We start from the raw sequence: 15,895 nt of genomic DNA on the forward strand, positions 1-15,895 counted from the left end.
CCCAGCATTCACTGCACTTTGGGGTAGTGAATTCCAGATTCACAACTCTTTGGGAGAAGTAGTTTCTCCTTAGCTCTGTTTTAAATTTTCTATCCCTTATCTTAAGACTATGACCTCTTGTCCTAGAATGCTCCACAAAAGGAAGCATCCACTTCACATCTACTTTACCCATACCTTTTATCATTTTGTATTCTTTAATTTAATCTCCCCTCATTCTTCTAAACTGAAGAGTGTATAAGGCTTAAACTGTTCAACCTCTCTTCATATGACAAATCCCTCATCTCTAGAATCAGAATCTGGGTCAGACTCGGCTTCACTTCAACATTAAGGTTGGATATGTGCAAAATTTGTTATTGATGTTGTTTACTAATTTTCAGCGGTCAAAAAATGTAGTTGCTTCGGATGGCTGTGATTTTCTTCTAATCAGAAATTCTGTGCCCTCCCCATCCCCCATCCCAGTACAAGCTTTTTGCTGTGTCACAAATGTTCAAAAATGTGACACAAGAGAACAGAGCAAGTGTTTTTAAAATTTACATTTCTCTTTGCCAAAGCTGGCCTGTAATGTCTGGGAGCGCTCATTGACCGGAAGTGGAGTTCAACATGTTCTGGACCTGACAGAACAGGAAGAGTTCGTGAGGTGGCTACTTGGCATTTACAACCCCATTATAATCAGAGAATCCCTGCAGTGCAGAAGAAGGATATTCGGTCCAAAGAGTCTGCACTGACCACAATCCCATCCAGGCCCTATTCCCATAACCCCATGCATTTACCTTAACTAGCCGCCCCCCCACCCCCCCCCCGACATTAAGGGGTAATTTAGCATGGCCAATCCTGCACATTTATGGACTGTGGAAGGAACTGGAGCACCTAGAGGAAACCCACGCAGACATGGGAAGAATGTGCAAACCCCACAGACAATGACCCAAGCCAAGATTCGAAACCGGGATCCTGGTGCTGTGAAGCAGCAGTGCTAACCATTGTGTAACTATGCCGCCAATCAGTGGTATACCAGAAATGGGGATAAGAAAGGGTGATGAAATCTGCTGAGTGCTTAAACCATCAATTGGTCGGCAGGGGGCGTGGGGCGTGGGCGGGTGGGGGGGGGGGGCGGTGGGGGTTGGGGGGGTCGTGAGGGTGGGTGGGCGGGGGGGGTGCGTGGGGGCAGGTGGGCGGGGGCGGGGTTGGTGGCTGTCAGAGGGAGAGTGACCTTTCTGGTTTTTAGGGTAATGGCGTAATGTTAAATGTTATGGTTCTTGAGGGGGGGGTGGCCTATGGGTACTGTGGTGGAGGGAGGGAGGGTGTAGCTGTTGGGGCACATGGTCAACATCAGACCCATACTGGTGATATTGACAATGCAATGCTCCTTCAGTGCTTATAGCAAGAAAAGGTGTATGTCATGAGAGTTATTGGATCAATTCTAACTTGCATCAGCAAGCTTCGATTGAATTAAAGACTGATGTTAGCTAACATCTGCAAAGAAACAATGAAAAGTAAAGTTTATTTATTACTCACAAGTGCATTATTAACTACAGCAGCAATTAAGTCACCATGCCAGTGCCTGTTCGGGTACACTGAGGAAGAATTTAGCATAGCCAATTCACCTAACCCATACATCTTTGGACTGTGGGAGGAAACCTGCACAGACATGGGGAGAATGTGCAAACTCTGCACAGACAGTGACCCAAGCTGGGATTGAACCTGAGCCCCTGGCGCTGTGAGACAGCAGTGCTAACCACTGTGCCACCGTGCCAACTCAAAAAGGCTGTAAACCAACAGAATAAAATTCAAGACAGTAGCTGCAGTAAAACAAGTGGCACAATGAGATTCTTTGTCAGATTCTGGCTCAGATTGTAGCACCTGCACCTTCTGGCCAGCAGCAGCCCAGTGCAGAGACATCTGTTGCTGGGCCTGCCTTTGGTACACAAGATCACATCAGGGGATAGGGGGATGCAGTAGGAATTAGGATCCTTCCCTTCCTCCAGCAGTAACTCCTCTTCTACCTCATTATCTCCCCCACCCTACACTTTATCATGAGGGATATTTTGTCTTTCTTGCAGTATTACTTTTGAAAATCAAGTGTGAAGCCCCAACAAGGTCAATCTACCTTATTTTTGTCTGTGGTAATTATGTACATGCATGAACTATTTCTAAAGTCAAGTTAATTGTGCAACTTGCAGCTGCCTCAGTATTAATGTTTAACTGATAATCTTTGACTTACTTGCTCTTTAGTTAAATGTATGTGCATGCATTGTATTTTTATAAAGGTTCTAAGCAAGTAAATGTTATCAAGGTCCAGTCATGTTTTCGGTGTATTTTCTGAAGATTGGCAGTATAATTTGACATGATTTTGACCATGGGCCGTCTCCCCCTGCTTATTCCCAATAACTCTTCCCTCCCTGCATTCTCACTTCTGACCCTTCTGTCCTTCATTATGATTTATTCTCCTTGCTCCTATTTGCTCAGGGCACCTGATAGGCAACTTGAATGAGTGTGCGACACCATTTTAACCTCTTCAGGAGCTGGTTTTCAATCACTTCTGAAGCCAATTTGTGATTGTCTACTGAAACTTGCATGTAACCTTGAATATATCGTGAATGCTGAAACTTAAGAGGAGTTTGAGTTAACCTGGATTCCCATTTCTGGTCCTATCCAGTGGGTCTGCTTGCAAATATTAGGATGTAATGCAGTGGCACAGTGGTTCGCACCTCTGCCTCACAGCCAGGAGCGCGGGTTCAATTCCCGGCTTGGGTCAATGTCTGTGCGGAGTCTGAATGTTCTCTGTGTTTAGCGTGGGTTTCCTCCCGCAGTCTGAAAGATATGTTGGTTAAGTGCATTGGCCATGCTAAATTCTCCCTCAGTGAACCCGAACAGGTGGTAGAGTGTAGCGACTAGAGGATTTTCAGAGTAACTTCATTGCAGTTAATGTAAGCCTACTAGTGACACTAATAAATAAACTTGAACTTACTGTAGCTTATTGACTAGCTTGAATCAGAGGCTAAACCTGCTATGCTTATTTTGGCCACATGGTGATGACACGAAAACATGTATTGGAAGTGAACTTATTAACGATTTTGGTTGAAGGATCCCTTACTTGGTAAAGCATTTCCACATTACTTTGCACATACCTGGAAAGTTTTTGTGGATCCCAACCCATGCATCAGCCTAACTACATATCTCAGATTAAATTGAATATGAAATTAAAGGTTCATGCTGAATCCAAAATTAGTCCTTTTATAAACAGTAATCCTCATTTTAAATTTAGCATTAGCAGAATGTAGGCAAAGTGTATATAGCAAAAATCCAGCAGCAAATTAACCAACTAACCAAATTGTTAAGCAGCTAGCTCCCACCCAATAATTGTTGAAGAAAAGTTGAGGGGGTTGAGCTATGAGGAGAGGCTGAATAAACTAGGCTTGTACTCGTTAGAGTTTAGAAGAATGAGGGGATATCTCATTGAGACATATGAGATGATGAATGGGATGGATAGGATAGAGGTGGAGAGACTCTTCCCGCTCAGAAAGGACAGTAGGACTAGGGGGCACAGCCTCAAGTTAAAGGGGGTGCGGTTTAGAACGGAGTTGAGGAGGAACTTCTTCACTCAAAGGGTGGTGAATCTCCGGAATTCTCTGCCCGTTGAGGTGGTGGAGGCTGCCTCGCTAAATATTTTTAAGACGCGGGTTGATGGGTTTTTGATAAGCGAGGGGATTAAGGGTTATGGGGAGAGGGCGGGAATGTGGAACTGAGCCACGACAGATCAGCCATGATCTTATTGAATGGCGGGGCAGGCTCGAAGGGCTAGATGGCCTACTCCTGCTCCTATTTCTTATGTTCTTATGTTCTTAAAATATTAATTGTAAAGTTGGTAATAATTTGAAATTAATCGTTCAACCTTCAAAAGTGCAGATGAACTCATCTGACTTCACTGAAATCCTGAGGCAACATTCCTAACATCTCTTGCAGAAGAAAGAATACTAATCAGTAAATTTGGAATGAACTTTATAACTGTAATACCTTACTTCAGAAGTACCTGATGCAGAAACTCCTTACTTTAAATTCATTTCTGGATTTGTGCACTGTTTCTGTAGTTAATTATAGAGTATCCTGTTCTGAAACATTGAGATGATGACCACACATTTGGCACATAATTGTTTAGCATGATAATGAGGGTCAGGTCTTTAAAAAAAAAATCAATATTTTCCCAGTGTATCATACAATCATAGAACCCTACAGTGCAGAAAGAGGCCCTTCGGCCCATCGAGTCTGCACTGACCACAATCCCACCCAGGCCCTATCCCCATATCCCCACATATTTTACCCACTAATCCCTCTAAGCTACGCGTCCCAGGACACTAAGGGACAATTTTAGCATGGCCAATCAACCCAACCCGCACATCTCTGGACTGTGGGAGGAAACAGGAGCACCCGGAGGAAATCCATGCAGACACGAGGTGAACGTGCAAACTCCACACAGACAGCGACCCGAGCCAGAAATCGAACCCAGGTCCCTGGAGCTGTGAAGCAGCAGCACCAACCACTATTGTGTGCAGTTCTGGTCTCCTTTTTTGAGGAAGGATGTTCTTGCTCTCGAGGAAGTGCAGTGAAGGTTTACCAGGCTGATTCCAGGGATGACGGGACTGATGTACGAGGAGAGATTGACTAGGTTAGGATTGTTTTCGCTGGAGTTCAGACCAATGAGAGAGGGATCTCAAAGATTTATAAAATTCTACCGGGACTAGACAGGGTAGATGCAGTGAGGATGTTCCCGATGGTGGGGGAGTCCGGAATCAGGGGTCACAGTCTGAGGATTCAGGGTAGACCATTTAGGACGGAGGTGAGGAGACATTTCTTCACCCAAAGAGTGGCGAGCCTGTGGAATTCATTACCACAGGAAGAAGTCGATGCCAAAACATTGAATATATTCAAGAGGCGGCTGGATATAGCACTGGGAATGAATGGGATCAAAGGTTCTGGGGAGAAAGCAGGATTAGGCTATTGCATTGGATGATCAGCCATGATAGCCCTTTGAACTTATTTTTTAAGTATAAAGTACAAGTTTCATTTGTATTTAATTTATTATTATTGTCACAAGTAGGCTTACATAAATACTGTAATGAAGTTACTGTGAAAATCCCCTGGTCGCCTCTCTCTGGTGCTTGTTCAGGTACAGGCGACGGTGCAGAGGGACCTCGGGGTCCTTGTGCATGAGTCGGAAAAACCCAGCTTGCAGGTGCAGCAGGTGGTCAGGAAGGCGAATGGGATGCTGGCCTTCATAGCGAAGGGGATTGAATATAAAAGTAGGGAGGTCTTGCTGCAGCTGTATAGGGCATTGGTGAGGCCGCAACTGGAGTACTGTGTGCATTTTTGGGCGCCGCACCTGCGCAAAGATATTTTGGCCTTGGAGGGAGTGCAGAGGAGGTTTACTAGGCTGATACCGGAGTTGAGGGGGTTGAGCTATGAGGAGAGGCTGAATAAACTAGGCTTGTACTCGTTAGAGTTTAGAAGAATGAGAGGAGATCTCATTGAGACGTATAAGATGATGAATGGGATGGATAGGATAGAGGTGGAAAGACTCTTCCCGCTCAAAAAAGACAATAGGACTAGGGGGCACAGCCTCAAGATAAAAGGGGGGCGGTTTAGAACGGAGTTGAGGAGGAACTTCTTCACTCAAAGGGTGGTGAATCTCTGGAATTCTCTGCCCGTTGAAGTGGTGGAGGCTGCCTCGCTAAATATTTTTAAGACGCGGGTTGATGGGTTTTTGATAGGAGAGGGGATTAAGGGTTATGGGGAGAGGGCGGGAAAGTGGAACTGAGCAGCGACAGATCAGCCATGATCTTATTGAATGGCGGGGCAGGCTCGAAGGGCTGGATGGCCTACTCCTGCTCCTATTTCTTATGTTCTTATGTTCTTACACTGAGGGAGAATTTAGCATGGCCAATGCACTTAATCAGCACGTCTTTCAGACTGTGGGAGGAAACCAGAGCATCCGGAAGAAACCCACACAGACATGGGGAGAACATGCAGACTCTGCACAGACAGTGACTTGAGTCAGGAATTGAATGTGGCTCTGTGGCGCTGTGAGGCAGCACTGCTAATCACTGTGCCACTGTGCTGGCCTGGTCTTATCTTATGGTTAAGATTGAGGAATTGCGCAAGCTTGTGCTGACAAGTGGAAGGAACATTCATGCCACACAAGTGCCAGGCAATGACCATCTCCAATGAAAGAGAATCTAACCATTGCCACTTGACATTCAGTGGCATTACCATTGCAGAATCCCCCACTGTTAACATCCTGGAAGTTACCATTGACCAGAAACTGAACTGGACTTACCATACAACTACTATGGCTACCAGAGCAAGTCAAAGGCCAGAAATGTTGTAGCAAGTAACTCATTTCCTGACTCCTCAAAGCCTGTCCACCATCTACAAGGCACAAATCAGGAGTTTGATGATATACTCTGCTCTAACAACAGCCAAAAAACTTGACACTACCCAGGATGGAGCAGCCGGCTTGATTGCGAACCTATCCACAAACATTCACTCCCTCCACCACTAACAAACAGTGGCAGCAGTGTGTACCATCTACAAAATGCATTGCAGGAACTCACTAAGGTTCCTTAGACGGTACCTTCCAAATCCATGACCACTACCATCTAGAAGGGCAAGAGCAGCAGATACCTGGAAACGTCACCACCTGGAGCTTCCCCACTAAGTCACTCACCACCTGGCTCGAAAATATATCACCGTTTCTTCACTGTTGCTTAAAATCCTTCAATTCACCAACAGCACTGTGGATGTATCTACACCTCAGGTAGCGCAATGGTTGAAGAAGGCGGTTCACCACCACCTTCTGAAGAGCAAATAGTAATGAGCAATAAATACTGGCCTAGCCAGCAATGCCCACATTCCATAAATGAATTTTGAAAAAATTAACCTGAAGCATAGCGGACAAAGCTATTTGTGATAAATTATCCATAGAATAGAACCCCTACAGTGCAGAAGGGGGCCATTCGGCCCATCGAGTCTGCACCAACCACAATCCCACCCACGTCTATCCCCGTAACACACATAATTGCCCTGCTAATCCCCCTGACACTAGGATCAATTTAGCATGGCCAATCCACCTAACTCACACATCTTTGGACTGAGGGAGGAAACCGGAGCATCCAGAGGAAACCCACGTAGACATGGGGAGAATGTGCAACTCCACACAGGCCAGAATTGAACCTGGGTCCCTGGCACTGTGAGGCTGCAGTGCTAACCACTGTGCCAGTGTGCTGCCCCCTATTATCATCTTAAACTGCTGTGTGGTATCGCTTCTCGGCCTTTTGGCTAAGATCAAGTATAGTATTGACATGCTGTGCTTGGTTGAAGTCATTAGGTTACACTTTAGCTCCATTTGAAGCAATTTTTAAAAGCAGCATCCGGGCTTTTTGGCTAAGATGCAAATAAGTTCAAGCCTTGGAGGTGGAGTTATGCCTACTCCAATCAGCTTGGATCATGTAGATCAAGCTCAAGACAGGAGGTGAGAGCCCTGTCTGGTCAGCTTGGATCGGGAATGTCCCAACTTGTTGAGACTCTGAATTGGACTTGACTGAATTGGAATAAAAACAAAATCTGCAAAAAAAACTCCTAATACTCTGCTATCTGGCTTATTTTGGACATGTCATTAACAGAAGCAGAGGCCCAACTGAATTAATTTAAAATTTATCAGAGTGAAGAATGGACAAATAGGATGAAGAATAAGTAGAAACGGAAGAGGATTGAACAATGAAGATGTTACTGTGGATCAGATTCCTTTTTCAGAAGTGAGGAGTCAAGCCCCATTGGACCGATAGTGCCAAAATTGAAGAGAGAGAGAGAAGCAAAGAACAATTGTGCAATAATGAGCAGAGGTTTATAAATGGTGAAAGGAAGGAAAAACAAAGGTTGGGTGGGGAGAGAATTTCTAAATATGAAGTCATGAGAAACAAGACATTTGTCTTGAACAGTACAGTAAGTCCAAAGATGTGTTGGTTAGGTGGATTGGCTATGCTTAGTGTCAGGGGGACTAGCTAGGGTAAATGCATGGGGATAGGGCCTGGGCGGGGTTGTGGTCGGTGCAGACTTGATGGACCGAATAGCCTCCTTCTGCCCTGTCGGGAATCTATGATAAATCTTGATTTCAGCAGGAGATGGATGCATCCTGCACCACCCAGACAAAGTATTTTTCATGTGTTCATTATTGTAATGTAGGAAACACAGCAATCAATGTACACACACAGCAAGATCCCACAGACAGCAATGGGATAATACATTTCAGTGATGCTGGTTAAGGAATAATATTGGCTGAGATGACGATAAAACTCCTCTGCTCTTACAAAATAGTTTTGCGGGTTTTTTTCATCCACACAAGTGGGCAAGCTCTGTTGGTAGTACTTTGTTTGCTGAGTCAAAAGGTTCTGAGATGAAGTCCCACTACAGGAATTGAGCACCAAAATCAAGGGTGACACTCCAGTGCAGTACCTGGGGTCAATGAACCTTTGCATGGTCTGCTCCCTCCCCCGCCTCACCCACTCCCCCGATGTGTTTCCTTTGTTAGGGTCATTTCAGTGCTGTGAGATGGTCAGGCACCTGTTTTGAGAGGTTCAAACAGGGATTTGTGAGAAAGATTTCTATAGATTTAAGAGTTAACAACACTGCAAAGGACTTGGGAAAAGAAAGGGAGGTTGAAATTGCAGTGGAAATTTACAAGGATAGCAGATGGAATGTTTTTTTGATGGGGGGATGGTATTGATGATGGCAATTTTGAAGCAATGGGTGACTATAACTGAGAAGAGGGAAGTATTTACAATGCCTAAAGAGAAGTCAGGTACACAGTGGTTAGCACTGCTGCCCCACAGACTGTTGCAAACTGGCATATTGCAAAGCCCAGGTCTATGTGCTGAGGGATGCACTAAAGCTTGGGGCAGCTGCTGTGGAGGCGCAGTGGGGAAATTTGCTGTCTAAGACTTTTAAACCGCTATGAACTGAGGGGAGGAGAACCCTCATGGGCTGAATGACTCACTGAAAGCATACAGTGAATATTACATGTATCCCAGTTGCACTGAAGCACCTTGGAATGCAACTTGTCCTATGTAGACTACCTTTAAATACCTTTGCACCATTTGTAAGGACCATTTAAAAATGTCTGTAATGCTTCTTTGACTGTATTGAAGCATCTATTTGTGTAACTTGTATGTATAGAATCTAAATATTATCGCGTTTTGTGTGATGGCCATTTTGAAATGTTTGTAATATTCCTGCAGATATTTTATAAATGAAGTATATTTTTGCAAAACAAAAAGTGCCAAGCACCCAGGTCCAATTCTGGCCTTGGGTGACTGTGTGGATTTTGCACATTCTCCCCATGTCTGCGAGGGTTTCTTCTGGATGCTCCAGTTTCCTCCCACAGTCCAATGATGTGTGGGTTAGGTGGATTGGCTATGCTCAATATGCAGGATTATGGGGATAGGACAGAGGGTGGGTAAGTGCTTCAAAAGCTTAGTCCTGGCACAAATCAATCCCAGCCTCCCAGACTACCTGGATCCACAACAGTTTGCCTACTGCCGCAACAGGTCCACAGCAGACGCCATTTCCCTGGCTCTGCACTCAATCCTGGAACACCTAGATAACAAAGACACTTATGTCAGACTCCTATTTACTGACTAAAGCTCAGCCTTCAACACTATTGTTCTAACAAAACTCATCTCTAAACTCTGTAGCCTGGGCCTCGGTACCTCCGTCTGTGACTGGATTCTGAACTTCTTAGCTCACGGACCACAATCAATAAGGATAGGCAACAACCCCTCCTCAACCATAATCCTCAACACCGATGCCCCACAAGGCTGTGTTCTCAGCCCCCTACTATACTCCTTATACACCGATGACTATGTGGCCAAATTCCTTTCCAATTTAATTTTCAAGTTTGCTGATGACACTACCATAGTGGGTTGGATCTCAAACAATAATAAGACAGAGTACAGAGAATCTGATGAACTGGTGCGGCAACAATAATCTTTCCCTCAATGTCAACAAAATGCAAGAGATTGTCATCAACTTCAGGAGGCATAAAGGAGAACATGCCCTTATTTACATCAATGGGGATGAAGTAGAAAGGGTTGAAATCTTCACATTTTTAGGTATCCAGATCACTAACATCCTGTCCTGGTCCCCCCATGCTGACACTACAGTTAAGGAAGGCCACCAATGCATCTACTTTCTTAGAAGACTAAGGAAATTTGCCATGTCAGCTGTCACTCTCACCAACTTTTACAGATGCACCATAGAAAGCATTCTTTCTGGTTGTATCACAGCTTGGTATGTCTCCTGCTCTGCCCAAGACTGCAAGGAACTACAAAAGGTCGCGAATGTAGCCTAATCCATCACGCAAACCAGCCTCCCATCCATTGACTCTGTCTACTCTTCCCATTGCCTCAGCAAAGCAACCAGTAGAATTAAGGACACCATGCACCCCGGACATTCTGTCTTCTACCTGTTTCCTTCTGGAAAAAGATACAAAAGTCTGAGGTCACGTACCAACCAACTGAAGAACAGCTTCTTCCCTGCTGCCATCAGACTTTTGAATGGACTTACCTTGCATTAATTTGATCTTTCTCTACACCCTAGCTATGACTATAACACTACATTCTGCACTCTTCTCATTTCCTTCTCTATGAACAGTATGTTTTGTCTGTATAGCGCTCAAAAAAACAATACTTTTCACTCTATGTTAATACATGTGACAATAATAAATGAAATCAAATCAAAGATGCTCTTTCATAGAGTTGGTGCAGACTTGATAGACCAAATGGCCTCCTTCTGCACTGTAGGGATTCTATAGATTCTAGGTGATCACAGTCTTAATGAGTGAGTTTGAGAGAGCAGGAGGTGCATGTCTGAAGAGCTGGGCTGAGTGAGGGAATGAGGGAAGATGGGAGAGAAGCTGGAGAAAGGTATGGGTTCAGGGTTAGGACAGTGGAGACTTTGTTCAGGTTTGATTTGGTGGACTTGGAGAGGTGAGGAAACAGCATAGTGAGGTCAAAGGATGGTCTCAATCTCACTGACAGAAATCTATGAGCTCTTTGCATTTATCGGATTATTAGCTTAAAAGGGGAGGCTCTAAATATTTTTGTGCATGTGCTTATTAGAATATGATTGCATTACCACACATGGCTATTGAAATGTCAGTCATTACATTTAAGAGGGAATTAGGCAAACACTCAGAGATTTTAAAAGGTGTAGGGGAAAGCAAGGCAATGGGATAATTAATCTGTATAACACACAAGTTTATCCAACATATAGCTTGTGAGCCACAATCTGACCTGCCATACCTCTCTATTGGCATATCCCTCCCACATTTTCTGCCGATAGGCTCACCAGTGAGTGTGCATGTGGCTGAGGGAGTGAGCTGGACTCTCACACATACCCCTCTAATCTTCATTAGTTACTAATTTTTTTTAAATTATCAATTTATTGCTTTGACACTGGTTTTCTTTTGCTCAGCAAGTTGCTCCTTTTCTTCATATCTCAACTTTGCTTTGAAATTCACCTTTAATGTTCTGTCAAACCTCATCTTTCTCAAATTTTTTCATCAGCCCCTTGAGTGAAAAAAAAACATTGAAATGTCGTCACTCATGTCAAAATGTTGTCAAAGTTTGGCATAGCAGACAAATGATGGACAAGTGGTTTCCTTTAGTGGTGAAGATCTTACCATTCTATAATTAGTCATGTTTAATCTGTACAGCTGGACACTGTTCTTAGCACGATAAAGTGAATCTACGACGATGTATTAAAAGTACAAGAATACGGCTTTAAAGTTCCAGCAGAGAGTAAAAAGAATTTTTATCTTTGCAAGTTATTATAGGGATTTGGTTTTACAGATAATAGCTGCTGACATTAAGTATTATGGAATATTTTTCCCAGAAAGTTCTGGTTCATGTTGTGAGCTGAAACTAGCTGGAGCTGCAAGTAGAGTACTCATTTGAATTAGTCCCAAGTGCTAGAAAGGAAGAGCAAGGAAACGCTCCTGACTACAATGCTCTAAAGAGTGTATGGATGTCAAATAACAATGATTGCAGCAACTCACCAAAGCTTCTTTGACCACACTTGCCACACCTGTGACCACCTTGTAGGACAAGGGCAGCAGGTGCATAGGGACATCACCACCTGCACCTTCCTTCTCCTCCAAGCCGCAACCATCCTGACTTGGGACTGTTTTGCTTTCACCATAGCTGGGTCAAAATCCTAGAACTCCGTCCTGTTTTCATACATAAGTGGTTCTCAAGCTGACATCTGTGGACTTGACATTAGTAGTCTGTGGAGACTTTTCGGGTGTTGGGCAAAGTCACAGTTATTGAGCAGGGCTGGCCTTATCCCACAAGGCAGAGTGGTCAGCAGAGGATACTACATGGTCTAGCTTAAGTAGATAAGTGGCAGGTGGAGGTGGGCCTAGTAGGAGCCAAGAGACTTGTGTGGTAGCACTGCTGCCTTACAATGCCAGGGACCAGGCATTGAGTGAGGTATTCGCACACTCTCCCTGTGTCTCCATGAGTTTCCTCCAGGTGCTCCGGTTCCCTTCTACAGTCCAAACATGTGCAGGTTAATTTGATTGGCCATGTTCAATTGCTCCTTAGTATCCCAAGATATATAGATTAGCTGGGTAAATACATGGGGTTACAGGGTAAATCTGGATAAGAGTCGGCGCAACTCGATGGGCCGAACGGCCTTCTTCTGCATTGTAGGGATTCGATGATGTACAATGCAGAATGGGCTGGCTGTATCGCCACGGTGGGGAAGGAACATGGAGCAAAGCTAAGATTATTATGATAAATTGCTAGGTATATTCCCAATTACCGAGGCACTTGGCCAAAGTACCAGAGAGTGGTGGTGCCTATGGAGCTAAGTTAAAGTTTATTTATTGATGTCACAAATAGGCTTACTTCACTGCAATGAAGTTACTGGGCAAATCCCCTAGCTGCCACGCTCCGGCACCTGTTTGGGTACACTGAAGGAGAAATTAGCACGGCCAATGCACCTAACCATCATGTCTTTTAGACTGTGGGAGAAAACCAGAGCACCTGGAGGAAACCCACACAGATACAGGGAGAATGTGCAAACTCCACACAGTGACTCAAGCTGGAAATCAAACCTGGATCCTTGGCGCTGTGAGGCAGTAGTGCTAACCACTGTGTCACCCTGGAGCTGTACCCCAGCCTTGTACTGAAAAGGAGGGGAAAATTGGAGAGAGCTGTCTTTTATGAAACTTCCATTTTTTTTGGATGCATTTCTAATTTGGGAAGTTTGACCCACTGGGGTTCTGTATGGGCTGCATCTGTATCCACAGGACCTGTGAACTGGGGGAATAATGTTAACATTGATCTTTACAACCACACACCTCATAATTTTAAGCTTCCAAACAATGAAACCTCCCAATCATTTTTCGTCAAGAGACCTTCTGACAAAACCCTACAAGGTCAACATCTTCAGAATGATCTCTCCCTTGCTGTGAACTCAGAATAGTTCTCCCCTTTTGCACTCGTTGCGTTTAGGTGGCTGTTAAATTAATGTTTAATTAAAGAATAGCCCACATACTGGCTCATTCAGTTTTTGGGGGACCACAAACAGTGAATAAAGCCGAAGATCAGGTTATCTGATCACAAAGAGCGTTAGACGGCCTCGCACACATGCATTCGCTGGGGGAGGGGGTTGTTTCTCGACCAGCTCGCACTAAATTAGGGAACAATCCGAGTCCGTTTAGAGCTTTGCAAAAAGCATTGTCAAGCTGGCGTTGAGTGTCAAAACCTCCAGCCTTTCCTTCTCTCTCCTCCCTTTCCTTTCTCTGCTCCTCCCTCTTGCTGTGACGGACGGGGAAGGGTGCCCCCTGAAAGGAGGTGAGGTTTGTCTCAGTGATGCTTGAGACAGAGAAAGAGGGAGGGTTGTAGAAGGGAGCGAGATGTAAGGAGCATGTAATTTTCTGCTGCATTCGTAGCGCAGACGCCCAGAGGAAGAGGGAAACTGCTGCAGAGACGGAGGGAAAGAAAAAGATACATTTGGCAATACTTAGTAACAACCCAAACCGCAACTATTGTAGCATCCGCCGCTAAACAGCTGATCCGCTGTCTGTGACAAGAGAGAAATTGAGCTGTTAATTGATCATTGCAGCTGGAGTGGGCAGGACGGAGCGTCAGACTGGTGGGCAGGGCAAAGCCGAGGCGGCTGCGAGAAAGCAAAGGGGGAGAAAAATCTGAAACCTTCGCGAATCCATCATGGGCCACCCTCCGCTGGAATTCAGTGACTGCTCGCTAGACAGCCCCGATTTCAGGGAGCGGCTGAAATCTTACGAACAGGAGCTGGAGAGAACCAACAAATTCATCAAGGAAGTAATCAAAGACGGGACCTCGCTCATCAGTGCCATTAGAAGTGAGTGTTTTTATATGACAGACGTATCCTTAGAGGGAGGAAGAGCGGAGGGGATGATTTTATTTAGAGAGCAGGCGGGGGGGGCAGACAACGAAAGCTGTAGGGGTGAAATGGGGCTTCTGGCTTGCTGAATGTGGAGAATTGTATTGGAGTGGAACTGCAGCACTCAGCAGGATGTAATATCCGCTGCCGTGTGTGTGTGTTTTTTGCAAACTCGTTTTCATTTTGTGTTTGAGGAGCAGGGCTGGTGTTAGGGCTAAGGTAACGCCAGCCCGTTTGCAGGGCTCTCTCTCTTGCTCCAATGCAGAGAATGTGCAGATGGGATGGAGCAGAGACCTTGACGTTTTGGAACGAAAGAGAGCTGTTCACTAAACCAATAGGCCGAGCAGACTACCCCCCGGGCATCAGGGTGCCAAGCTAGCCTGTGGGTATGTTCGAGGGCAACTCCTGACCATTTTCTCCCCTTAAATCAGTTGGTGCAATCTTGGTTTATTACCACTTGACGACAACAACAACTTGTATAACGACATTCATATAGCGCCTTTTAACGTGGTAAGATAACACCCCAGATGTAAGGAGGGAATTCCAGAGTTTAGGTGGCTGAGGGCAAGGCCAACATCGTTTATTTATTCACTAGTCACAAGTGAGGCTTACATTAACGTTGCAATGAAGTTGCTCTGAAATGCCTCATTCTGGTGCCTGTTTGGGTCAATGCACCTAACCAGCACGTCTGTCAGATTGTGGGAGGAAACTGGAGCACCTGGAGGAAACCCACGCAGACACGGGGGGAACATGTAAACTCCATACAGACAGTGACCCAGGCTGGGAACTGGACCCAGGCCCCTGATGCTGTGAGGCAGCAGTGCTGCCCACAATGGGGCTGAGTGGATGTGGGCAGAGGGGAAGTCAGAGTTGGAGTTCCCCTGCATTTTGGCAGGGTTATATGGTTGGTGGAGGCTCCAGAGAATGAGGTGAGACTGTGGAAGAATTGCAACACAGGGCTGAGAATTTTAAAATTGATACCCTGTGGCTAATTTTGTGAATTAGTTTGAGGAATCAATCTTTCAATTCTGTTTAATAACATTCCTACTGGAAATCCTAATCCCTATAAAATAACAAATGGAATTCCGTAAGAAGTCACTTAACACACAGAACAAGTCAGCTCCCATGTGTAGTGATGTAAGTATGTATTGAGTTTGAGGTGTACAAGTTATGACAGGCTTGGATAAGGTGAACAAGGAAATACTATTCCCATTTCTGTTCCCTGGTGGCACGGTGGCCCATGGTTAATGCTGCTGCCTCACAGTGCTGGGGATCCAGGTTCAATTCTGGCCTCGGGTCACTGTCTGTGTGGAGTTTGTATATTCTCCCTGTGTCTGCATGGGTTTCCTCCAGGTGCTCTGGTTTCCTCCCACACATCTCTGGACTGTGGGAGAAACATGTGTGCTCAGGTTGATTG

The 15,895-nt window shown here is 45.1% G+C and overlaps 1 protein-coding gene and 1 non-coding gene across 2 annotated transcripts in view; both read left to right on the top strand.

Annotated features, from left to right (window-relative positions):
* Positions 1-7,309: 7,309 nt before the first annotated feature.
* LOC145342739 (U2 spliceosomal RNA) lies at positions 7,310-7,508 on the top strand. The gene has a single exon (XR_013886602.1). It is a non-coding gene; the product is annotated as a U2 spliceosomal RNA (small nuclear RNA).
* A 6,392-nt stretch (positions 7,509-13,900) lies between these two features.
* The window catches only part of ophn1 (oligophrenin 1), a 190,946-nt gene continuing 188,951 nt past the window's right edge, over positions 13,901-15,895 (top strand). The window contains exon 1 of the mRNA XM_080187883.1: positions 13,901-14,436. Coding sequence (XP_080044009.1) covers positions 14,283-14,436 — 154 coding nt within the window. The 5' untranslated portion in view covers positions 13,901-14,282. The remainder of the gene's footprint in view (positions 14,437-15,895) is intronic.

The sequence above is a fragment of the Carcharhinus amblyrhynchos genome, chromosome 4 (assembly GCF_965287045.1).
Source record: "Carcharhinus amblyrhynchos chromosome 4, sCarAmb.v2.hapA, whole genome shotgun sequence".
Lineage (NCBI taxonomy): Eukaryota > Metazoa > Chordata > Chondrichthyes > Carcharhiniformes > Carcharhinidae > Carcharhinus > Carcharhinus amblyrhynchos.